Genomic DNA, 26,638 nt, shown 5'->3' on the forward strand with positions numbered 1-26,638 from the left:
TTGAAAGTAGTAGTTGCGTAGGCTGTCAATGGCGGGACAGAAGACCCTCAGATTTCATCAAAAAGATCTTCATTTGTGTTCCGAAGATGAACGAAAGTTTGGAAAGATACAAGGGTGAGTAATTAATGATGATATTTCATATTTTTGGGTGAACTAACCCTTTAATGCTGGTTGACTAATAAAGGTTACAAATAACAATAGATCCCATACTAGTTTGCAATAATACAGTCAATTCCACATTGATAAAGTATTAGTCCCAATGTACATTTATTTTAATCAAAAGAACAAACTGTTTTACTTCTAGACGTGTCATATTATTGATGTAAAATGGGTTATCAAGGCTGTTTCCTGTTGGCTTTAAAGGATGTGTGTTATTTATGAGGCATTTGTATCCGGAGGATTGAAACCTACAGCATTTTTCAATCAGTACCACATGTTCACCATCACTAGCAAATAGAAACCATACAAACAAATTCTCTGATATGCAAGTTTGGCTGCAGTTAGGCCACAGTCAACATTATTACTATCATAAATGAAAATGTTTTTGTGTTATGCCTGGTGGTCTGGCTTCAAGAACACCACAGAGCTAGTCAATATTAGGTCTGCACTGATGCGCGCCATCTGCTCAGTGTACTATCTCTAACCCCGCCGCGCTAAACTTCATGACGTGTTCCAGCGCTCTTATCTGACTGATCTACAAACTTTAGCCACAAAATTGCATCCTGTGAACTAATCCCACATGTAAGCTTTCCAAGGTTAGGAATTGTTTGAAAAGATTTGTCTTTTTTTGGTCCTTGTTTCAATGTTTTTAATTTTAATTTACAAAAAAAGTAAATACCCACGTATATACAATACCCATTTTTTCCTTTATATTTTTCCACTGTTATAGGCTACATTGTGTATTTAAATCTGAAATTCAAGTTAAATCATATGTTGAGTTGTTAGTGTTGAATGACAGTATCATCAACAGCAGATGCAAATTGCAAATTGCATAAGCAATTTTTACTTTTTTTAATCTATTTTGTAATGCATTTGTGTCAAGCTTAATGCGTGTAACCATTTCAGTACAGATCATCTCATAAAACGTTGCAAATGTGTTTGACATCTGGGGCATATCTGTTTAATATGCAATGGAAATATTGCTATTTGCTAACTGTCTAAATGTGTCTGTCAAATATCTAAAGGTGCAAGAGAATCTTAGTGTTTGATACTCCAACACAAGGGTTGTAATGTCATTTTTAGTTGTTCTTTTTTGTACATTGTTTCATGTTGTCATTGTTTTTGTATCATATTTTCATCACTTATTGATTTCAATGGTGTGCTAAACATTAATTGATACAATTTTTGCATTATATATAAACCTTTAGTTTTTCTAAATGTTTTTTTTTTTCTTTGCCTCTTCTATTGCCACATTAGAATTAATTTATGTTGGGTTTTCATAATTCAACAAATGTGTGTGGATACTATCATACAGCACATACAAATTCACATTATAGTTTCTAGCAATTGTAAAGTAGAATTTTTCATTGTTAATGAAGTTCATTAACTATTAATTGCCCAATACTAAGGAATTATTTTCAAGGCATGGTCTCTCTCTACGTTTTATCATATTGAAGATTAAAAAATGCATACCTCCAGAACATCTAAGAACATTCTTGCACACCCGTGCCATCTGATTGTATATTTTGAGATATTTTTTCAACAGTCGTTGAAACTAATTTTGTACCCATTCAGTGTGTATTCATTTTTCCATTTTTCTTTAGTTTTTGTACTTATTGATTCAAGAACCTAAGTTGTAGATCTGAATTACATGTTGGCATTCGTTGGTACTGAATTGTGAGATTTGAATCAACAGTGTTGCAGGGGCATGGAAGCTTTTTATTGGTGATCTAAATGACCACAGCACAACTAATATAATTTTCGAAATTTTTTCTCCCATTATTAACTGACACTGCCATAAAATGATCTATTAATTTGTTGTGCTTTGGGCTAAAAAAAAGGGGGGGGATCTAATAAGTAATTCAGTTCTATAATCGCTGTCATATCTGTATTTTTGTACTGCCATCCTAACTACCACCGGTAAGCTGCATATATAAGCTGTAGAAACCTATGCTCTCGAGTGACGTGTTTAATGTAGTCCTGGTGAGTGGCAGTTATCAGATATCTTGTGAACCCGGATTTGTCCTGTGGAGTATTTTGCTACATGTAAAGCACTATAAATATATTAGGTGGTGCACTAAATTGCATTCTTTAAATCCTACTATTTTTTAAATAAAGAAACGTGTGTTGCCAAACCCCTGTGAGAATGTTGTTTATTGCCTTCTTTTATTGGCTTGACATTTTAGCAGAATATGGGCCATTTTACAAAGATTGCATTGTCTTTCTCATTTAATTCACATGTATTTAAATGTGTAGAATTAAAGCTAATATAATATCATAATGTTTCCAAATAAATTGATCAAAAATATATCATAAATAGCATAAAAATGTATAATAATTCTGTTTTTAGCCATAATACAGATAACCATATGGTCACAATAAATAAAAAATACTAAAAGTCGACGCTGCAAAGCGCTTCTTTCATACAGAAAGTTTTGTATCAGCCCTATAAAAAAGTCATTAGACATTATAGATCAATGCTGTTCTCTATTCTTGGTCGGGTCAATACTCTTATAGCTACAGTATATTTTAAAAGCTGAGTAGTGTCTGAACATGGTAATACGAGTATTATGATAGAAAATGATACAAAGGATGCGATTTTTGTGGATGGAGGGCGGAAACAAACAAATCAATGTCTTGGATCTCATAAAGTACACTGGTCTGTCTCCAAACTTTCAAAGAAAAAAAAACCTTTCAGAGCCTGTAGCAATAAACCTGTGAGAAAGACTCTCAACAACCCGATTGATTGTCCTTCGCCTCTCAGGAATAAAGGATTCAATGTGCTTTACCGATGCAGACCAGCGAAACAGCAGAGCTCCCGCTGGGAAAAGGCAGTCAGACAACCAGCAGAGTCCATACTCCTGAAACTACGGTTTCATGATGGGTCATTTATATTTAGAACAGCTTTCCAGCAGTAGAGGAGTGCTTGTGCTGCCTGCCCTGGTTTCCCAGTCCTTGATCTACCAAGAGTCTCGCAGAAGCCCTGCTAATAAAGTCATCACTTTGAACCAGCAAGCGGGCAGGTGACAGTCTGATTCACTGCAGTCTCAAGGTTTCTTTCTCTTTCTCAAAGTGTGTCTATTACCTACCTTAGACAGAGGGGAATATTGTTGAAACTAAACACTGGGAAAGCCCTGTCTGTTTTGCCTAACTGCAAATTCTTGTCCACACTGGCGATAGAAAACAATGGGAACAGAGCTTTTCAATGCATCCAAAGGCAGCTTTTATGTAACGTGGTGCTCTGGACATTTCGACAGACACTAATGCACGCGGCAAGTCAGTCCACATGTTCAACAGCTGTTGCAGTCCATTTCGGGCTACAGTTTAGCTGCGGACTGAAACATATACATGGTGGATGGCAAATCTGTTTGGCATCGCTGAATTTTTTTTCATCGTCTTCAGCCTCTAAACATCTTTTAGAATGGATCGGCAGGTGAGCCTTACCAGGACGGAAATGTTCTCTTTCGTCAACCCTTGGATTCGGTACTTCCTGTTCTTCTTCAGCTTTTTATTCTGGGTAAGTAAGGCCTTCTGACACCAGCATCCAAAATGGGTTTTGTTGAGGGAGAGGACATTTGCAGGCTGCAGAACATAAGCTCTTTGGCCTGCTTTGAAATGAATAAAACATCAGGGGGTGTAATTTAGGCTCGCTGTCGCAATTGTTCTGCTGCATCCGTAATGTTTCCTACGACATGACTCGTTTCGGAACGCTCTATTTGCATACAATTGTAAGGAACTTTATAGCTATGAAAAGTGTAAAAATGCCACTCTTTAGAATGTAATCTCAGAATATGATGCAGCGGAAGGCTTGAATCCCCCAAAGAAACGTGCAATCAAAATAAAAGCATCTGTTCTCATGCTCCTCTTCTGTTCGTAGTGTTTGTGGTGTGTTTTATCAGTGTATTGACTGTGATACAGTCTGCCTGGATCTGCCATTTAAAATCAAGAACTGCTCGCACTGCAGAAATTGCCTCACACTACGCTTTCATTCAGGACTCTCAAGCTTCCTGCAAACTTCCCACTGGATCTACTGCACAGGTTTAAAACACACAATGTTCCTTGAATGGAAAAAAAGAAGTCTACATAAACCTTACTGACCATTTCACCTTCATACAACTAGGATATAGGCTACTACACTGTTTTTTTTTTTTTTTTTTTTTTTTGTGCTTTTTTATTGATCTTGCCTCGTTCCTGTGGCTCGTGCCGAGCCGCACTCAGCGACGGGGACCGCCATTTCATCTGCGTTTCCTGCCTGGGTAAGGATCATGCAGCTCTCGCGCTCACTGACGGCGGCTGCCATCATTGCGAGCTGTTGCCCTGGTGACTCTGAGACTAATTTTTTCTCCGAGTCTGCACTTCCGCCCGCTATAGTACAGGCTATGAAGCACTTCTTACCAAAGCGCTCTAGCTTCGCAGCAGATCGCCCAAAACAGCCGTCTGCTCTAAGCTCCCAGCCACAGCCTCCGCCCGCCGCCGCTTCACAGCGCCGTCAAGCCCAGGACCAGAGACCATGCTCTCGCTCTGCCGGCCGCTGCCCCCCTCCGAGTGGGCCCCGCCAAAAGATTGAGATAAAAAAAAAATTACCCAGATAAACCCAGATAAATCACATAAACAGTGTAATTTCTGGTATTCCGGCCACAGCCGATGGTGTTATGAGTGTAATTAAAATGCGCACAGCCCAGTGTTCATTTCTACGCACAAATAAAATCGACTCATGTCAATTGTGCATTAAATGTAGTGAATGTGCCCATAACCCAGTGCCCACAAACACTACACACTGCATGTCCCACGGTTTCTGTAAAAACAAAACCAACACACATACAGTCAGCTCAGGCCGACGGTGTTTTCAGTGCAGGAAAAGTGCCCGCTGTCCCGCGCCCACATTCACTCACCGACATGTTAAGACCCACGGGGCTCTCTCTCTCAGCAAACTGCTGTAAGGGAATCGAGCGTGGCCAGGCTGCCCGCCGCGCCCCCCGCCTTAAACGCTGCAAGAACAGTGTTTACGTGACAGCACACCAAAGCTCTCCTGTCGCCACTATGTGGCGGCCAGAGCCCAGATCTCATTCTACCCCTAGGTATCCATGCAAATGTGTGGGCAAAGCTTACCGGGGTATCAGAATGGGTGTTGAACATTTTAAAAAGAGGCTATTCGCTGCAGATCGCTCGACGTCACCGCCGCTAAACTATTGAGCAAAGGGGCAATAGAGCCTTTATCTCAAGCTCAGAGCGAAGGGGGCCTATACAGCAGATATTTTCTCGTACCGAAAAAAAGACGGGGGTCTCAGACCCATTCTAGATCTAAGACAGCTGAACAAAGTGCTTGTGAAACGCCAGTTCAGAATGCTCACAACCAGGAAAATCCTCGTGCAGATTTGCCAAGGGGACTAGTATGTGACTATAGATCTGAAGGACGCGTATTTCCAAATACAAATAGCGTCACGTCCCAGGCGATTCTTGAGATTTGCCTTCGAGGGCCAGGCATATCAATACACAGTCCTAACGTTCGGCCTGCCCCTAGCACTCAGTATATTTACGATGTGCATGGACGCAGCTCTCGCACCCCTGAAACTTCGGGGCATGCGAGTTTTGAACTACTTGGACGATTGGCTGATTCTAGCTTGATCACACTCAGAGCTCATAGAACACAGGACCATATTACTCGAACATCTCGAGAATCTAGGTCTCAAAGTCAATTGGGCGAAAAGTTCGCTGTCTCCCAGTCAGAAAATATCCTTTCTGGGCACAGAACTGGATTTGCTGTCTATGACAGCGCGACTGTCGCCAGAGCGCAGACTGAACATTCAGCACATCACGCACTATAGTCCCGCTCAAAAGGTTTTAGAAAATGCTGGGTCTCATGGCCTCAGCATCATCAGTACTCCAGTTGGGTCTGCTTCGCATGCGCCCGCTGCAGTTATGGCTAAAAGCGCGAGTACCACCTCGGGCATGGGCCTCCGGTCTGTTTCACCTCAAGGTCGATCAGAAATGCGTCACAGCTCTGAAACCTTGGAGAGCAATCGACTGGTACCAGTCAGGTGTAAACCTGGGGACTTCCTCGAGTGTGAGAGTGGTGTCCACGGATGCCTCCACCTCGGGATGTGGAGCTCTGCTTGAGGGCATACCGTTCTTTGGCCATTGGTCAGAACAGGAGAAGCTCCTGCACATAAACTGTCTAGAAATGATGGTAGTCGACAACGCGCTGAGGCATTTTTGTCCCCGAATAAAAGGTCACCACGTCTTGGTCTGATCGGACAACATGTCAGTGGTGGCCTACATAAATCGCCAGGGTGGCGTCAGGTCCCGAAACCTTTACAGGCTGACGGAACGCCTCCTGGTCTGGGCTCAGCACAATCTGCGCTCATTGAGAGCAGCACATGTGCCTGGTCACCTGAATTTGGGACCAGTCAGACTGTCCAGAAACAATGTTCCAGCAGGAGAATGGTCTCTGCACCCGCAGACGGTCCTACTGCTGTGGGAGACATTCGGCAGAGCGCAGGTAGACCTGTTTTCGTCCCAAGAAAATGCTCACTGTCCGAAGTTTTTCTCCAAGAGCAGGGATGCGCTGGCCCATGTCTGGCCCCGCTGCCCACTCTATGCTTTTCCCCCTGTCTCGCTCCTGCCTCAGGTATTGGAACGAATCAGGGAAAACGGATGCTCAGTGCTACTTGTGGCTCCGCTCTGGAAAAACCAGGCTTGGTTCCCAGTTCTGATGCAGCTGACAAGCACTGCCCCATGGCCAATACCGACGAGGAAAGACCTCCTCTCTCAGGCCAAGGGCTCGATTTGTCATCCTCGCCCGGAGCTGGGGTCCCTGCCCGCATGGGCCATCAACGGGTACCCGCAAACCTCCCGGAGAGAGTGTTAAACACGATCACGCAGGCTAGAGCGCCGCCTACTAGACGGCTCTACTCCTCAAAATGGTCTGTGTTTTCTGGCTGGTGCAAAGCCCGAGGCTTTTCACCCCTAGACTGTGGGGTTATGGAAGTTCTCTCCTTCCTTCAAGAGCTACTGGGTAAGGGCAGAACCCATCCATGCTCAAAGTTTATGTGGCGGCCATAGCAGCGTTTACAAAACCCGCGATTGGCCAGTCACTGGGGAAGAACGATCTGGTCATCCGCTTCCTTAAAGGAGCTAAGAGGCTGAATCCTCCCAGACCCCCCTCAGTCCCCATGTGGGACCTTTCCACGGTTTTGGAAGCCATGAAAGGTGCCCCATTCGAGCCAATCCACTTGTCGGACATGAAACATCCGTCATTCAAGACAGTGTTTCTTATGGCTCTTGCTTCAGTGAAGCGCATAGGGGATTTACAAGCGCTCTCATTAAGCGCGACGTGTATGGAATTTGGGCCAAATTACTCGAAAGTCATACGGATACGTGCCTAAATCCCTCAACACACCGTTCAGGGCCCAGGTTATTCCCCTGTCTGCCCTGCCGGTTTACAACGAGGAAAAGGATGCGAGCTGCCTTTGCCCAGTCAGGGCATTAAGAGCTTATGTGTCTCGCTCGTCTGTTTTCAGACAGACTGATCAGCTCTTTGTTTCGTTCAGCGGATGTGCTGGGACTAGCCGCATCGAAACAGAGCCTATCCAGATGGATAGTTGATGCCATAGCGCTGGCATACACGTCTAAAGGCTTGAAGTGTCCTTTAGGTGTTAGAGCACACTCCACAAGAGGCCTCTCGTAAGAGAACGTACTCAGTTAGTAACGTAACCTCGGTTCTCTCTAGAAGAGGGAACGAGTACTGCGTATCTTTGCCGTGCCTGCAACACGCTCTGGTTCGCTTCGGCGATGAAAAAACTGATTATATCAGCCCATCGAGCTATATTTATAGGCCCAGGCCACGCCCGCTTTGGCGAAAGGTGAAGTAGTGGTCGCGAAGCGCCCCCATTGGATCTGACGTCACCAAGGGCCTCTCTTGATAGGCGGCTGCAGTTGCCGCAGGACAGCCAATCGGCACGCGAACCGCCTTGCCTATGTCTGCATGCTGCCGCAACGCGTTTTACATTAATTCAAAATTAAGGATAATTTTTGGCTTCAATATCTCGTGGAAAAGAGGTTTTCCCCTAGCGTAAGATATTACGCTGTACTCGTTCCCTCTTCTAGAGAGAACCGAGGTTACATTAGTAACCAAGTACGTTTTATGGTGATTTTGATCTAATAAATTCAGACTTGGTGGGCAGAAGACACTGAAAAATATTTCAGTGATTTCAATATTTCAGTTATTGAAGCCATAATTTTTGGCTTCAATATCTCGTGGAAAAGAGGTTTTCCCCTAGCGTAAGATATTACGCTGTACTCGTTCCCTCTTCTAGAGAGAACCGAGGTTACATTAGTAACCAAGTACGTTTTATGGTGATTTTGATCTAATAAATTCAGACTTGGTGGGCAGAAGACACTGAAAAATATTTGACTGACCCCATTTTTTTAAACGGTAGTGTATGTTATATTCTAGCTTCATGCATTCTTTTTTTATGAACACTTGAATATTATGGGTGTTTCAGTAAAAAAAAAAAAAAAAAAAACCATTTTAAACAAAAAGCTGAAAAAATCGCATTTTTGTCAAAGACCACAACATGCATAAGCAATGGCAATGCTTTTATCGTGTGTTTCTTTTTTTGCTTTTTTTTTATCCACAGAGATTCTGTACTCTTTCAGAAGATGCGTAATAGCACCACATTCCCTATAACAGTGAAAACATTGATTGCCAGAAAATTACGTCATTGCAGGGAAAGAGTTAAACGATTATAATGTAACTCATATTCTAACTGATGCTTTTATGAGTATCACAGTTTCAGCAAAACCTAATCTGTTAGTCATCTAGAATAGATGTCCAGAGACACTCTCCAAAATCTAGAATAGATGACTAGGTGACACTAACAAAGAAACAAAAAACTAGCAAAAAGTTGATTCATCATTTAAAAATGTAAATGGAATAAAAGCATCACACTTACATTTGCATAATTTGCTCGCTTTTGTCACATTATCAGCAGTTGCTGTCACTCATATTGCCTCAAATTGCCAACTCTCACTGAAAACAAATGATCTGTGGACTGTGATCAGTGTTAATTGTCTTTTCTGAGTGAGTGTTGTGTTGAACAGCACTGCCAATTCACACTAAACCAATGTTTGTGCACTGTACAACAGACGGACCTCTGGACAGCATAATCCATTAGTCTTTTGTTCCAGTCGCAATGACTGGCTGGGTTTTTCAGAAAATTACAAACCCGTGTATATGGAGTGGCTGTTTCTCCACTGCACCAAAATCCCTTATATATAAGCTGTGTGTCGGCGCTCTCAATGTATAGGCATCAACTTTTAAGGAGTGAGCTGATATGATTCAACTGCTTTTATAAAACTCAGGTGGAAGACTCTTTAGTTCCATAATGGAACTGCAGTGTCACTCAAACACACAAACCTTATACCACAGGGTGATTGCAGCAATATTATCAGCAATACCAAAAGGGTCTCAGGACCAGCCTTGCTCTGAGACTGTTCTATTTCATATAACTCCAGGAATGCAGTCTTTGTTTAACAAATAATGATAAAAGCAATAATGTATGTGGAGAAACCAATACAGTCGTGGCCAGAATTATTAGCACCCTTGGTAAATATGATCAAAGAAGGCTCTGAAAATAAATCTGCATTGTTAAACCTTTTGATATTTTCTTTAAAAGAAAGAAATAACAAAAATCGAACCTTTCATTGAAGTAAAACGAATGTGGGTGGGCGGGGTGGGGGATCACATGAAATAAATGTTTTTGGTAACACTTTACAATAAGGTTCATTGGTTCACATTAGTTAATGTATTAACTAACATGAACTAACAATGAGCAATACATTTGTTACAGTATTTATTAATCTTTGTTAATGTTAGTTAATAAAAATCCAGCTGTTTATTGTTTGTTCATGTTAGTTCACAGTGTAATGTTAACAAATACAATATTATAATATTATAATATTGTATAATATTATAATATTATAAAATAAAATATTAGTAAATGTTGAAATTAGCATTAACTAACATGAATAAATGCTGTAGAAGTATTGGTCATTCTTAGTTCATGTTATCTAAGGTAGTTAACTAATGTTAACTAATGAACCTTACTGTAAAGTGTTACCATGTTTTTTTCTCTAACATACGTTAGCCACAATTATGGTACCCCTAGAAATAAGTAAAATATCTCTGAGGTATATTTCCCTTTATATTTATATTTTTTTAGCACACCAGGGTGACTAGGAACATGGCATTGTCCAGCCATGGCTTCCTGTTTCACAAAAGTATAAATATAAGCAAACACAAAGACCAAATTCCCTTCATCATCAAAATAATATCACCAAAGAATATAGTTTTGATGTGCAGCAAAAGATTGTTGAGCTTCACAAAATAGAAAGTGGCTGTAAGAAAATCGCTAAAGCACTGAAAATTCCCATATCCACCATAAGGGCAATAATTATGAAGTTCCAATCAAGTAAAGATGTTACGAGTCTGCCTGGAAGAGGACGTGTGTATTGTCTTAATGGAGAAAAGTTGGAGTTGCCAAAGACTCTCCAAGGATCATACAATAGTTGAGTCTTGGGGTCAGAAAGCCTAAAAAAAATATCACCACAAGTTGTTTGGGAGGGTTTTCAAAAAAATCCTCTGTTCTCATCCAAAAACAAACTCCAGCATATTCAGTTGTTGTCGGACACTACTGGAAATTCAAATGGGACCAGATTCTATGGTCAGAAAAAAAAAGGCTTTTGGCCAGCAAACTGCACACAGTGACAGAAAAATACCACATATGTACGATTAAATAAACTGCTGGATCTTTAATGTTGAGGGCCTATTTTTCTGCTTGAGGTCCAGGACATCTTATTCAGAGACATGGCAAAGTCAAATATTAACAGATAATAAAATCAAAACTTGACCGCCTCTGCAAGAAATCTTATAATCAGCCATGGTTGGATCTTCCACCAGGACACTGATCCAAAACTAACAACAAAATCATCATAAAAATGGGTCACTGAGCACAAAATGAAGCTTCTGGCATGGCCATCACAGTCTCCTGACCGGAACCCCATAGAAAACTGAAGAGGAGAGTGTATTAACATGGACCTGGGAATTTGAAGGATCTGGAGAGATATGAAGGAATGGTCTCTGATCACTTGTCAGGTGTTCTCATCAGGCATTATAGGAGACTCAGAGTTGTTATCTTGGCAAAAGGAGGTTGCAAAAAGAATTGAAAAAAGGGTAATTAATAGCGGCCAATGTGTATTAAAGAAAAAAATGTGTCTGACCTACAGTATCTAACAAAAGTGAGTACACCCCTCACATTTCAGCAAACATTTTAGTATATCTTCTCAAGGGACTATACAATAGAAATGAAACTTGGATATATTTTAGAGTAGTCAATGTGCTGCTTGTATAGCAGTATATAGGCCTATTTACCGTTCTCTGAAATAACTCAACATAAAGCCATTATTCATAAAAACGAATTGGAAAAAATCCAAGTCCAGGCACTCAGTAGAATGCAAAAGTTAAAAAGCCTTTATTGTTTTAAGAACACCAACGCGTATCGGCCCACTGGCCTTCATCAGATTGTTGGTAACAAACAGACAGAATCAAGTTATACTTATAATTGCATTGATTTCAGGTGTGCCACTCTGGCACTAGCAACACAATTTATTGGCCACTAAAGGCAATAGTTCAAGTCATGTTTTATACAAGTCAATACAGCCATTATTGTCAAAATAGCAGACAACAAAAGTTAGTACACCCGAAGTGAACATGTCAAAACTGTGTTCAAAGTGTCAATATTTTGTGTGAGCACCATTGTTATCTAGCGCTGCTTTAATCCTCCTAGGCATGGAATTCACCAGAGCTGCACCAACACATTCTCATCCTTTGGCGTCATATAGGTGACGCCATATGACATTTCGTCGAAATCTTACGCACATGGCATCCTGTAGCGTCAACATAACACGCACTGTTATGGGTAGGTTTAGGTCTGGGGTAGGGTTACGGTTATGACGCCTTGGGATCTGCGTCTCATATTGACGCTAAAGGATGGCATGTGCGTCGGATTTCGACGAAATGTCAAAAGCGTCACATGTATGACGCCTTGGGATGAGAACGGGCTGGCTGCACAGGTTGTTGCTGGGATCCTCTTCCACTCCTCCACAATGACATCACGGAGCTCCTGGATGTTAGACACATGGTGCTTCTCCACCTTCCGCTTGAGGACGCCCCACAGGTGCTCAATAGTGTTCAGGTCTGGAGACATACTTGGCCACTCCATCACCTTCAGCTTCCTCAGCAAGGCAGTCGTCATCTTGGCAGTGTGTTTGGGGTCGTTATCATGCCGTTCTGCCCAGTTTCTGAAGGGAGGGCATTATGTTCTGCTTCAGAATGTCTCCATGTTTCCCTCAATGAAGCTCAGCTTCCCAGTACCAGCAGCACTCATGCAGCCCCAGACCAGGATGCTACCACCACCATACTCGACTGTAGGCAAGACACAATTTTCTTGGTACTCCTCACCAGGACGTCGCCACACATGCTGGACACCATCTGAGCCAAACAAGTTCATCTTAGTCTCATCAGACCACAGGACATGGTTCCAGTAATTCATGCTCTTGGACAGGTTGCTTTCTGCAAACTTTTTCCGGGCTTTCTTGTGAGCCAGCTTCAGAAGAGGCTTCCTTCTGGGACGACGGCCATGCAAACTGACTTGTAGCAGTGTGTGGCGTATGGTCTGAGCACTGACAAGCTGACCTTCCGCTTCTGCAACCTCTAATGCTGGCAGCACTCATGCGTCTGTTTTTTCAAGCCAGCTTCTGCACTTGACGCACAGCACGAGGACTCAACTTCTTTGATTGACCCTTGCGAGGCTTGTTCCAAGTGGAACCCAATCTTGGAAAACCTCTGTATGACCCTGGCCTGTACTGTAACTCAGTTTCAGGGTGTTACCAATCTTCGTATAGTCCTAGGCCCTCTTTGTGGAGAGCAACAATTCTAATTCTCAAATCCTTAGAGAGTTCTTCACCATGAGGTGCCATGTTAAACATTCAGTGGTCAGTAGGCCTATGAGAGAATCGTACTCAAAGCACAAACTGCTCTAATACAAGATACACAAATTTGTATGGTCCTGTCAAGCAGACAAAAACATGAACATATAGAATAGCACATGTGGCTTTGCATGGTTAAACGACGTACAGCTATTATCACTTAGGGTGTACTCACTTTTGTTGCCAGCTATTTTGACAATAATGGCTGTATGTTGAGTTATTTAAGAGGACAGTAAATATATACTGCAGCACATTGACTACTCTAAAATATATACAAGTTTCATTATTATTGTCCCTTGAGAAGACTCAAATGTTTGCTGAAATGTGAGGGGTCTACTCACTTTTGTGAGTTACTTTATATGAATGTGTTAAGATTATAAAGTAACTACGTTTCGTGACAGTGTAGTTGAATATTTCATGTTATTTATTGATGTTTATTCATTTTTTTTAGGTGTTTTCTCTCCTTATTGTAGCCATTGGGGTATATGCCAAAGTTCAAAAAGCGACAGGTATGACAACTTTTTTGTGTGTGTTCCTCAGATGTGTGTGGATCAGTTAAGAAGTTTTCTGTGTTTTTTTTCTCTCCACAGACACAGTGCGTGACACGTTCTTCATTGATCCTGCTGTGATTCTCATTGTGGTGGGGGTGGTCATGTTCTTCATCACCTTCTGTGGATGCATCGGAGCTCTGCGGGAAAATATACGGCTCCTTAAAATTGTGAGCAGAAATTTAATTACTACACATAGTTAACATAATATTCAAAGTGACTTAAAAATAAGGATTAGGCTTCATCTTTTCCAGTAGTTAAAATAGTATACACTTACCTAAAGGATTATTAGGAACACCATACTAATACTGTGTTTGACCCCCTTTCGCCTTCAGAACTGCCTTAATTCTACGTGGCATTGATTCAACAAGGTGCTGAAAGCATTCTTTAGAAATGTTGGCCCATATTGATAGGATAGCATCTTGCAGTTGATGGAGATTTGTGGCATGCACATCCAGGGCACGAAGCTCCCGTTCCACCACATCCCAAAGATGCTCTATTGGGTTGAGATCTGGTGACTGTGGAGGCCATTTTAGTACAGTGAACTCATTGTCATGTTCAAGAAACCAATTTGAAATGATTCGAGCTTTGTGACATGGTGCATTATCCTGCTGGAAGTAGCCATCAGAGGATGGGTACATGGTGGCCATAAAGGGATGGACAAGGTCAGAAACAATGCTCAGGTAGGCCGTGGCATTTAAACGATGCCCAATTGGCACTAAGGGGCCTAAAGTGTGCCAAGAAACATCCCCCACACCATTACACCACCACCACCAGCCTGCACAGTGGTAACAAGGCATGATGGATCCATGTTCTCATTCTGTTTACGCCAAATTCTGACTCTACCATCTGAATGTCTCAACAGAAATTGAGACTCATCAGACCAGGCAACATTTTTCCAGTCTTCAACTGTCCAATTTTGGTGAGCTCTTGCAAATTGTAGCCTCTTTTTCCTATTTGTAGTGGAGATGAGTGGTACCCGGTGGGGTCTTCTGCTGTTGTAGCCCATCCGCCTCAAGGTTGTGCGTGTTGTGGCTTCACAAATGCTTTGCTGCATACCTCGGTTGTAACGAGTGGTTATTTCAGTCAAAGTTGCTCTTCTATCAGCTTGAATCAGTCGGCCCATTCTCCTCTGACCTCTAGCATCAACAAGGCATTTTCGCCCACAGGACTGCCGCATACTGGATGTTTTTCCCTTTTCACACCATTCTTTGTAAACCCTAGAAATGGTTGTGCGTGAAAATCCCAGTAACTGAGCAGATTGTGAAATACTCAGACCGGCCCGTCTGGCACCAACAACCATGCCACGCTCAAAATTGCTTAAATCACCTTTCTTTCCCATTCTGACATTCAGTTTGGAGTTCAGGAGATTGTCTTGACCAGGACCACACCCCTAAATGCATTAAAGCAACTGCCATGTGATTGGTTGATTAGATAATTGCATTAATGAGAAATTGAACAGGTGTTCCTAATAATCCTTTAGGTGAGTGTATATAGCTGTATAAGGAAGACCAGGGCTAGTTGTCACATGGGGTGTATCTTGGGGACTAAAAGGTTATGATATGATATAATATGATACATGTGTCATATTTCAGGGTTATTATGATTATCAAAATTAGAATTGTTAAAAACATTTTTGTTTATTGAAATAAAGCTGAAATACAATCAAATATAAATATAGGTAATTAGATAAAAACTTAAACAATATTTAAAAATGTTGCCTTGGCAACTAAATGAAATAATGGTGCTTTTCAAGTCCTCCTGGGAAGTTCGTATTTACAAGTTGGGAAGTCGTGTTTATGACTTCAGGTCACTTTCAGATGAAAGTCACTTTCCTATAGCCCCTCCCCCCAGGCCCCCTTGTGGCTAATGGTTTTTACTGACAACATGTCCCACATTTTTCTTATTTTTCTCTCTAGGAATTATGATGGAAATGTTCAATAACTTCAGTAGCCAAGACATTTAACCCTTAAATGCATGAATGTTTTGCCAATCATTATTAAATATTCCGGTCTTTAGTGACACAGATCTGTGTTTAACACAGATGTGATGATATACAACTCTCCTGATATTACAGAAACAATTTCAGAAGAATAAAATAAAGCATATTTTGTTACCTTTTGGAGCTTGGAAGGGTTCTGTTTGAGCAGATGTTTTATATCATCATCACTGTCCTCATCAGAGCTCATTTCCCAGTAGCCTACATTCAGCATCTGGCTCATATTCGCGATCTCAAACAGATTCTCAAACCTATCATTTTCAACATCTTCAAAATCAATATTTTGATCGCTGACAGCTTCTTCACCAGATCCACCATCAAGTGACAGTGACTGATTTGATTTGATCCAGTACTTGTTCTGCAGTAAATCGCTGAGCCATTTCAAGTTTTGCTGATGATAATTCCTATTCTTTTGTTTTCTGCCTGCGATAACTATGAGTGAAACGTCACTTCATCATTGTGTATCAGACATTGCCACCTTGTGGAGTAAAGGTGAATTGCACTTATTCAGTCATCAAAGATTCAATTATTGTTGTCAATTAACATACTTACAGTTACACACCTCGGGTCGTTATAGCGACCCGATACAATTTTTTAATGGAAAGTTATTGACAATTGAAATTAATTGGAAAACAGGCATTCTTTTATAATTTTATTGTTTATAATGAATTGATTGAGAAATACTAAGTAGGTTGAGGTCTTACTTTAAAAAATGAATGAGGAGGAGGGTAGTGAATGACGTCCCGGGTCACTAAAGACCTCAGGTATACGTTAAAGTTAGGGTTTAAGTGTCAAAAAAAAAAACTACACAGCGAAGCACAAAGAGTAGTACGTGTGACAACTAGCCTCAGTATTCTCTGTACATATATCTGCTATTTATCAGTTACATTTGATCCTTTATTTAAATAGCAGTTACAAACAATGTTCATTAGTAGGCCTAAGCTAATCTTCTTTCCTGTTCCTCTCTAGTTCTCATTTAGTCTCACCCTGGTCTTTCTTACCCAAATGGCCATTGCAATCCTGGGCTTCTTCTACTCTGACCAGGTGATCTTTCACTTGAAACCATAGTTTATAAACTAGATGTGTTTTCTGCAGCACTGATATGGGATACAGGCTATACATGAAGTATTTTACTGTTACGACTAAGGGCCGTTTAAGATCAATTGTAACATTAGGCTATGGCTTTTTTTTAGGGAGGGTTAACCTCTTTTAGCAGTCATCTGTCTCTAAGTCCATCTCACGGGATATCAAGTCCATTTAAAAGCAATTCACCATTCACTTCCATTGTTCATCTTACCCGTAACAACAATTCTAGCTATAGAGTTTCCTATCGGTACTATTTCCTTAATTATTTGAGTGGAATCTTGAGGTTCTACAGTCCAGGAGAAGGTCGTGTGTATTACATCACACTGTACTTCGCTCTTCGCAGCACACACCGTTAAACGGGGAGGGCAGTTTAACGATGTCGCTTCAAGCATCTTCGCTGCTTAATGATTAAAGAGCTTTGCCACATCAAAGTGGGACCAAATGTTCCGATTCGATGGAGGCTTTCTAGGAGTCTTCCTGTTAATGACATTCAGAGGTGCTTGAACATGCCAGCGTTAGAGGAACTGACAGGGGAGATGGAGAGAGCCCCAAGAGTTCATTACCACACTAAAGCATATGCTATTAGAGCCGCCATGGTGAATTAGCGCTGTCGGCCTGTCTCCCGTAGCACAATTACATATGCATATACAACCCAGATGTAAGTGTTTGATTTTTAGGTACGTATGGAAATATATTTGGTGGCTAGATTGTATGAAGTGTCATGTTCACAGACACGCGATGCTCTGGGGAAATTTGTGAAAAAAGCCATTGTGGATTATCGAGATGACATGGACCTTCAAAACCTAATGGACTACATGCAAAAAGAGGTAGGGGTTTTATTTTGTTCAGACGGTGCAGATTTAAAATGCATCTGGCCATATGCTAAAGCATACCAGGCACCATGTGAAGTCATGTGCATTTCTCCAATCAAAAATCAGTATAGGCTACACTTGCTTTTTTACTGTCAAAATTTATTGCATTTTTGTGTCAAAATATACATTTATGGGTTGCGTGTTTTTGAAGTTTCACCAAGGCTTCATTTATTTGAACCAAAATACAGTAAAAACACTAATATTGTGAAATTTCAAATAACTTATATTTATTCCTGTGGTGGCAAAGCTGAATCTTCAGCATCATTACTCCAGTCTTCGGTGTCACATGATGAAATCATTTTAATATGCTGATTGGTTAAAAAACGATTGTGCTGCCTAATTTTTTTGGAAACCTTGACACTTTTTTTTATAGGTTTTTTTTATTACAGTACTTATTAGATTTTTTTTCAGTCTTTTGATCAATTTAATGCATCTGAATAAAATTATTAATTTCTTATCATTTCTATATCATCTGGACCAATGCTTTAGTACTTTTTGTCATTTGCGTAGCTTGTCTCAGCTTAGACATTCTGAGGAAAAAAAAGCAACTTTTAATTTTGCATATTTTTAACTCTGCATATTTTACCCTAACCATAGTGCTGAGATTGGTAAATATGGTAATGTGAACACATGCATGGCTCTCAAAATCTTTCTTTAGATTATGTGCCTTCCTCTTCGTACTCCTCACAATGAAAATTGTCATGGGTCCAGCAGATGGGAGATGAATATGTGGTCTGAGAGACAGTGTCTAAAAATAATATTTTATCTCCCTTCCTTCCTTTCTGCTCCTTGCAGTTCAAATGCTGTGGCTGGAACAACTACACCGACTGGTCCTGGAACCTCTACTTCAACTGCACTCCGTCAAACCCCAGCACTGAGAGGTGTTCAGTTCCCTTCTCATGCTGCACTCCTCTACCAGAAGAGGTGAGATTAAACCAGCTATACACAGACCGATCTTTAATCTGCAGTTATGAATAAATGAAAATGGACATAGAAATAAGCAGATATGAGATCTGTGTGAAGCGAGGATTCACACGCCGCTTTATGAGATGCTTTGCACTGGTGCGACTGAAGCTCTAAATCATTATAATTACATTTTAACTTTACAATATTATTTTATAATACACTAGTTTCACCCCTTTAAACTAAAAACATTCTCTCAAATGTTCATGGCGGCATCAGATGTACTGTAATGGTATAATCCCCTTGGAAAATCTTATATTGGGAGAATAAAAATAACACATACTGTATATCATTTAAGTTTGGAGTCGGTCAAATATTTTAATGTTTTTAAGAAGTCTCTTGTGCTCACCAAGGCTGCATTTATTTAATCAAATACAGTAAAAACAGTAAAATTGTGAAACATTTCACAATATATTTTCATATATTTAAAATATTATTTATTCCTGTATTGCAAAGCTGAATTTTCAGCAACTCAAGTCTCTTCAGAAATTATTATAATATGTGACCCTGGATCACAAAACCAGTCACAAGTAGCACGGGTATATTTGTGGCAATAGCCAACAATACATTGTATGGGTCAAAATTATCGATTTTTCTTTTATGCCAAAAATCATTAGGATATTAAGTAAAGATCATGTACCATGATAGTTTGTAAATTTTCTACCGTAAATATATAAAACATTTCTTTTTGTGATTTATTAATTTTTAGATTTTTTCGCAGACATACAGTAAATGGACAACTTTAAAGGCGATTTTATCAATGTTTCGATTTTTTTGCACCCTCAGATTCCAGATTTTCAAATAGCTCGGCCAAATATTGTCATATCCTAACATGTAACGCTTATTCGTTCAGCTTTCAGATGATGTATGAATCTCAATTTCAAAAAATGTACCCATGTGACTGGTTTTGTGGTCCAGGGTCACATATGCTGATTTGGTATTCAAAAAGCATTAGTTATTATTATTAATGTTAAAACCGTTGTGCTGCTTAATATTTTTTGTGGAAACCATGATACTCTCACGCTGAGTGGCTGTAATGAAGCGCACGGCGATGGAGAATTCAAAGCAGTCTTTAATATACACACTCCAAAGGGAAGATGCAGGAGATAATCTGATGAAAAAACTCACAACCACTATAACAGAAACCAGACTGAACAAAGAACTGAGAAAAACGAAGGGCTTAAAGTCGGCATTAAATCAAATTTGACCCTATTTACTTTGTTAGCGCACATTACTAGTCTTGTGGTGAACGTGTTATCTGTGCAAGTTGATAAAAAACGGTGATGACGTGTTTGACGGATTGAGTAGAACATCCCCTTCAACTGTCAGTCTTCTGAGAGCTTTGACATCAAGCTGAATGGAACACCCACTTTTCTTGATCCAATCAATTCCCAGCGGGAAAAAAACAAGCCACACCCTCTATTTTTCTCACCCAGCAAGTTCCGCTTCACGGTGACTTTAAATACACAGGCTGCGTCCGAAACTGCGTACTCTCTTGAGTAGGTTCTTATTTTGAATAACTAATTACTCCACGACCGCTAAAAAAGTATGTTCTATATAGTATGAATGTAATCTGGATGTAGGCCTTGTACATTTGCCATGTTGTCATTATCATGTGACCTACCAGTGTCAGTTACATCACTTCACTGCCATTCACAAATCCTCTCCCATGGCCTCATGGAATAGTGAAGTGTCCATCATATACACACTTCAAAATACCACCGGAAGTGTGGAACCCGTAGGTTATCCGGGTACTTTTTGCCTACTCTTTTATGAGTACTGTGAATTCGGACATAATTAACAGAACTAAGAACAGGTGATGAACTAATTAGTAACCAAGGAAAGTAACTGGGAAAATGGGAACAAAGGAAACAGGTAAGAGATAAACCAGAACAGAACAACCACGTGACATATAAATCTTTTTTGAAAATCCTTTTGAAATTAAAAGCATCCTGTATCACTCAAAGCCTACACTGAAATTGGAGACCTAAAGCATACATACAAATGATTTGCTGGAAAGTTTCACTACTATAGCTCATATAGTAGCTATTTCTTAGTTTGTACTTTCATAAAAATAACAAAAAATTCTAAGAAATCAGAATTTTCACCTAGTGGATGATGATAAAAACCTGTAGTGAAAAAAAAAAAAATCCACTATGGACCCAAGCCAATAAGCTAATAGGACGCAAAACATCATAGAGATTTACTGGTCCATGTTAAAAGAGCCCACCTTCAATTAACCCCCCACCCCCAAATATATCCTAGCAACATGCTAACAACCACTCAGAACGCTTTAGCCACTGCAAAACACAGGCAACCACCTAAAACACTCTAGCATCAAGGTGGCGAGCGTTGCACATGCAGGCAAAAACCATGTTAACTGTATGTTATACAGTTCAGTTATACAGTGATCCTTCATTTTGATCCTTTATTTCAACACAATCCAACCCTTTTTGTTCTCAGTCTTTGCAGTGTAGCATTAGCGCAAAGGCAAAGTTGTATTCTTTTTCATCTCATCAGCTCAGCAAAACTGTATGCGCTCATTGGTTTATTGCACTCTGCAAAAAAGTGCCATGAAAGACGGATTCAGTGTCCTTTGGGCCTTCATCTTTAACGATGATGGCCTGCGCCGCTAATTACAACCCCTGTTATAAAAGCTTTGTGAAATTAAACAGATTGGGTTTACCAAATGTATCAGTAATTCAAAGTTTCAATTTCTACACAGTTGTCATAGCAGCAATTTGAGAAGAATTGATGTGTTCTGAATTGCTTTCTTGCCTCTCAAGGCAGCAAATGACCGAGCGGTGCCATTTTGGCATGACGTCCAAAGCATTTCTTGGCTGAGATGCTAAATGTGTGCTTCAGTTCAATCCGTGAGACGTGTCTAAATGCTGATAAGATACTCAAACAGAACATAGATCACCGGTATAGAGCGACTCCTTGGCAGACCTAAATATTATGGTCTCTGTTCCCTTGGCAAATGTCTACGGTGATTGCTGGGTAAACACACTCTAAACAGGTCAGAGAGAACGAAATGCAATTATTTCAAACAAAAACAGAAGGAAATTGAGGAACTATGCTACATTTATGATGCAGAGGGAGAAACGCTGTTTGGTTTATGGGTTTAATTGTCTTACAGTATTCAAACGTGTTGTTTGAAGCAAAAGGAATGATTCTGTGATTCATCCAAACAGCTGTTCACATGGAGACAATGGCACTTCTCTATGGCAGCATCTGGGCAGATGATATGAAAATGAATCTTGGCATTATTAATGGTGACCTGTTCAGGGATGCATTTGGTTTGTTTAACCATCAACACAAAATATACTTTTGGAAATGCTGTTGAAAGTGGTATTTTTTCCCCGTTCAGACACAAAAACGATCTTTCATGTGTAGGTTTTTTGTCAGTTATCAGTGATGAATACTGAAAGCTGTGTAAAATCTCGGTAGAAAGATCTTTATGATTAGACCACACGATGTTAAGTAAATTCCTGGTGCAAACACTCGATTGAAAACGGCATATGTCTACAGATTTGACCGTGACCTGCATATACACCAGCAACCCACAAAACAAAAGGGAATTCAACACCCGCAGGTTGTCAGAAAGCATGGTGAAATGCTCACACTAAAGTTGTAAAAAGCTGAAGGGGAAATGACTGGCCCTGACCCATTATATAACGTAGGATGCAGTCGAGTCGAAAGATCCAGCTGGTCTGGGTAGGTGTCAAAAACTGCCTATGGTTGTAAAATACCAGACTAAAGGAACGAGAAAAATCATCAACAATAGAATCAAAAGCACCAAGAACCTGTACAATGTTACTTCATTTACATGTGTACCTCTTGTCGGGACACCTTTATGCAGCTGCTATTGTGTGCAGGTGTTTTTACTGTGCTAGGGTATTTTGGGTGATTGTTATATGGTTGCTTTACTAGCTCTGAATCTCCCCAGATAATATTCTGGTCCCTAGACAGATGGCAAAATATGCTTAGTATTAATGGAGGTGCTTATTTGAGCAAAACTACTAATTAATCACGTTTGCATTTGTATACTATGGATTTAAAATGAGATGCATTAAGCAAACATGACAAGGATGGGGCTAAAACATTACTGCCCCCTGCTGCTTAAAGACTAGTAACATCTGAAGAGACAAAGCAGTAACGACAAAAACATCTTCTCTTTTACTCTTTCAGACTGTGCTCAACACCATGTGTGGCTTTGGGGTTCAGACACAGAACTATGTGGACGCCACTAAATCTATCTATCCGGTGGGCTGTGCAGACAGAGCTGCAATATGGATTGAATCTCACCTGATGTTAGTTGGGGCGCTGACTCTGGGTCTCGCTTTACCACAGGTAACATTCAGTTTCGCAAAACGCTTGGGATCTTCTAATCATGGGCGCTGATTGGTCAGTAGCCTACAGCAGAAACGACTCGGTTACTAACGTAACCTCGGTTCCCTGAGAGGAGGGAACGAGTATTGCGTAAGCTTACGCTATGGGAAAACTCCTTTTCTCGAGAAATATTGAAGTCTTTATGTAAAACGCATTGCAGCTGCACAGCATACAGCAATGAGCGAGGCAGCTCGGTCATTGGCTGTGCTGCGGCAACTTGCACGAACCAATGACGGGGCGACTCTGAACCCGCTTCCAATGAGCGTGCTTCGCGCCCACGCGCGTCAGAGCCCGCCAAGATGGGCGTGGCCAAGGGCTATATATTGGGCGCCCCGTCGTCTGAGTTCTTTAGGTTCAATCGACTGAAGCAAACTGACCAAGCACAAGCACGGCAGATTACGCAATACTCGTTCCCTCCTCTCAGGGAACCGAGGTTACGTTAGTAACCGAGTCGTTCCCTTTCGAGAGGTTCCTCCTATTGCGTAAGCTTACGCTATGGGAACGCCATGTAAAACGCCGTGCGTGCTGACTTCGCTCTATTAAGCCGGAGGCAGATGTCTGAGCCTTCGAGCAAAGTAATTATCCAACGAGCCAGCCGAAGGCGGGCTTTATAAAAGGACAACTTGGAACGGCCCGATGGGCGTCCAGAGACACACACACAAGCACATTTTCATGTACTGTTATGTATGAAAATTCCTCTACATCAGTCAAAGACGGATTCTATGAGGGAGGAGACAATGCTCAGCATGTACACACCTCAGCCTATGCATAGTTAGACCGACAGTATGTTAGAGTGCAATGAGGGGACCTGTAGGTTATAAAACCTGATAAATGTGGACGGTGAGGCCCAGCCTGCAGCCGCACAAATATCTTGAATGGGTATCCCACTCGACCACGCCCACGAGGAAGCCATGCCTCTCGTAGAGTGAGCTCTGATGCCCAAGGGGCACTGAAGGCCCTTGGCTTCATAAGCCAGCCCTATAGCATCAACTATCCAGCGCGATATTCTTTGCTTTGACACAGCCAGACCTTTAGTGCGGCCGCCAAAGCATACGAACAACTGCTCTGTCTGTCTGAACAGGGCAGAACGTTCCAAATATACTCTGAGTGCCCTGACCGGGCAGAGTAAATTAGCGTCACTTTCGTCTGCTGGGGACGATAGCGCGGCCAAAGATATCACCTGTGCTCTGAAGGGAGTAGAGACCACCTTAGGAATATACCCGTGTTTTGGCCTGAGGACAACCCTGCTGTCCCCTCATAGCCTCTTTCTTTTGCGCCGTCCACAGAGGAGAGCGACAAAGAAAAAGAAGGCTTCAGGCGAGCAGAGTGCGGGGCTTTCCACGACTTCGTGAGTTCGTCGTGAACTTCCGGGAAGAAGGGGGAGGGTCTTTGTCGAGGGGCCTGTCGGCGCCCCTGCAGGAACCACTCGTCCAGTCGGCTGCGGGCGGGTTCTTCCGGGGAAGACCAATCGAGCCCGAGGTCTTCCACGGCCTTAGAGAGAATGCGGACGATCTCAGAGTCCATGCTGGAGCCCGTGCTCGTGCCCGCTAATGTCGATGGCGCGGGGTCGAAGGACGAGCCCGGCCAATCGTCGGATGCAGCATCACAGGAAAAACTGTCATCCTTATCATCGTCATCCCGACGCGCCAAACGAGACGAGCCCCATCGCTCCGCTGGAGGGGTGCTGGTCCGCCTGTGTGAACTGGACTGGCGGCGGGGAGTCTTCGGGTGGTGGTGAAGCACGCGGGGATTGGCCCGGCGTGACATCACTGCAAACCGCGTGCTCCGGCGGCCTCTGTGAGCGGCGTATTTTTCTTTCGCGGCTCGACTAGAGGAGATGGCAGCACGGAAGAGGTGGGCTCTTTCGCGGTGAAAACGGCGAAGCGAGCGCGCAGCTCGGTGAGGCCCAGGGCGTCACACTCGGGACATCCGCCTCGAGTAAGGGCAGCCTCTGCGTGGTCCGGTCCCAAGCAGCGGGCGCAGATGATGTGACGATCCCCGTCCTGAAGAGGGCCTCGACACGAGGCGCAGGAAGGCATTTGAAACAACGCCTTGTGAAATTTGCTCTTTTAGAAAAAGTGTCGCGGGGGCGAACACTGATAGCTTTGAAAAAGGATATAGATGGTGCGCGCCGGATGGCTTAGCAGAAGGGCGATCGAAGGCGGCTGAAGGCGCCGGCGTCCTCGAAGCAGTCCTGCTGTAGGCTTGTCGACGGCGGCGGCGTAAAGACTCCAACAAATCCGGAGGATCCAGCGAAGAGAAGGTTCTTTGCTGAAGGAGATTAAATCTAAAGAACTCAGACGACGGGGCGCCCAATATATAGCCCTTGGCCACGCCCATCTTGGCGGGCTCTGACGCGCGTGGGCGCGAAGCACGCTCATTGGAAGCGGGTTCAGAGTCGCCCCGTCATTGGTTCGTGCAAGTTGCCGCAGCACAGCCAATGACCGAGCTGCCTCGCTCATTGCTGTATGCTGTGCAGCTGCAATGCGTTTTACATAAAGACTTCAATATTTCTCGAGAAAAGGAGTTTTCCCATAGCGTAAGCTTACGCAATAGGAGGAACCTCTCGAAAGGGAACAAGCATTGTACTGAATAGGGTGGTGCAGCTGTGATGTTAAAACCTGGAAGACTCATTTTCAGTGGTTCCCTCAAAAATTTAAGGTCTGTGGTAAACATATGTTGATGATACTTGGACGTTTTGTTCTACATCGTGAATTACACACACTCTCACACCCCAAACATTTTTTATCTAGTTACTTATTAGAAATGTTTATTTTTTATATAGGCCTATAACAGATTCAAAATTCACTTTTTTGAGATGGGTGTGTGTAATTTACCCCATTATAAAAAAGTCATGAAAATCTCGAGGAAACCTGGTGAATTACTCTTCCGAGTTTTGACGTCACGGCAGCTTTGTTAATCACCTTTTTTTTTTTTTATTGAACTGAAATAATGAGCAAATACATCATGTATGTTTGTGACCTTTTTAATAATTTATATATTTGAGGGTGGGTGTGTGTAATTTACCCCATTATAAAAAAGTCATGAAAATCTCGAGGAAACCACTGGCGAATTACTCTTCCGAGTTTTGACGTCACGGCAGCTTTGTTAATCACCTTTTTTTGTTTGAATTGAACTGAAATAATGAGCAAATGCATCATAATGTATGTTTGTGGCCTTTTTAATAATTTATATATTTGAGGATAGGCTTAGATACAGACAACCTGAATTATACACATATCCCCTTTTAAGATTGTGGTCCTTTTGAAATGAGTGTATGCTTATTCCATATAATTCAATGCAATGTGCTGCATTTCCATCATTTTTCAGTGGGTGTTGGGCAGAAACTGAATTATGATCCTCTCTCCACACACACCGCTGTCCTGACACAGTCCTTCTGTTTGATCTACAGATCGCAGGCATCGTTCTGTCTCAGATCCTCATTTCTGAGATCCAGAAAGAGATCGGATCCGTCTTGTAGAGGCAGGAGACAGTCACAGCATACCTGCAGTTCCACCAAACTCTCTCACACACTGAAGTGATGCTTTCATTCTGCACCGACTGCCCTCACA

At 41.8% G+C, this 26,638-nt stretch overlaps 1 protein-coding gene across 1 annotated transcript; it reads left to right on the top strand.

The window, feature by feature from the left end:
* Positions 1–3,365: 3,365 nt before the first annotated feature.
* tspan33b (tetraspanin 33b) lies at positions 3,366–26,547 on the top strand. Its single transcript, XM_056261347.1, has 8 exons — positions 3,366–3,676; positions 13,658–13,715; positions 13,797–13,924; positions 16,723–16,797; positions 17,571–17,666; positions 18,507–18,635; positions 22,866–23,027; positions 26,479–26,547. Exons 1-8 carry the CDS (start codon positions 3,581–3,583, stop codon positions 26,545–26,547), a joined length of 813 nt encoding a protein of 270 aa, XP_056117322.1. The 5' UTR covers positions 3,366–3,580.
* Positions 26,548–26,638: the final 91 nt, after the last annotated feature.

Source organism: Rhinichthys klamathensis, unplaced genomic scaffold (genome assembly GCF_029890125.1).
Source record: "Rhinichthys klamathensis goyatoka isolate OS25496 unplaced genomic scaffold, OSU_Roscu_1.1 h1tg000181l_1, whole genome shotgun sequence".
NCBI classification, from domain to species: Eukaryota; Metazoa; Chordata; class Actinopteri; order Cypriniformes; family Leuciscidae; genus Rhinichthys; species Rhinichthys klamathensis.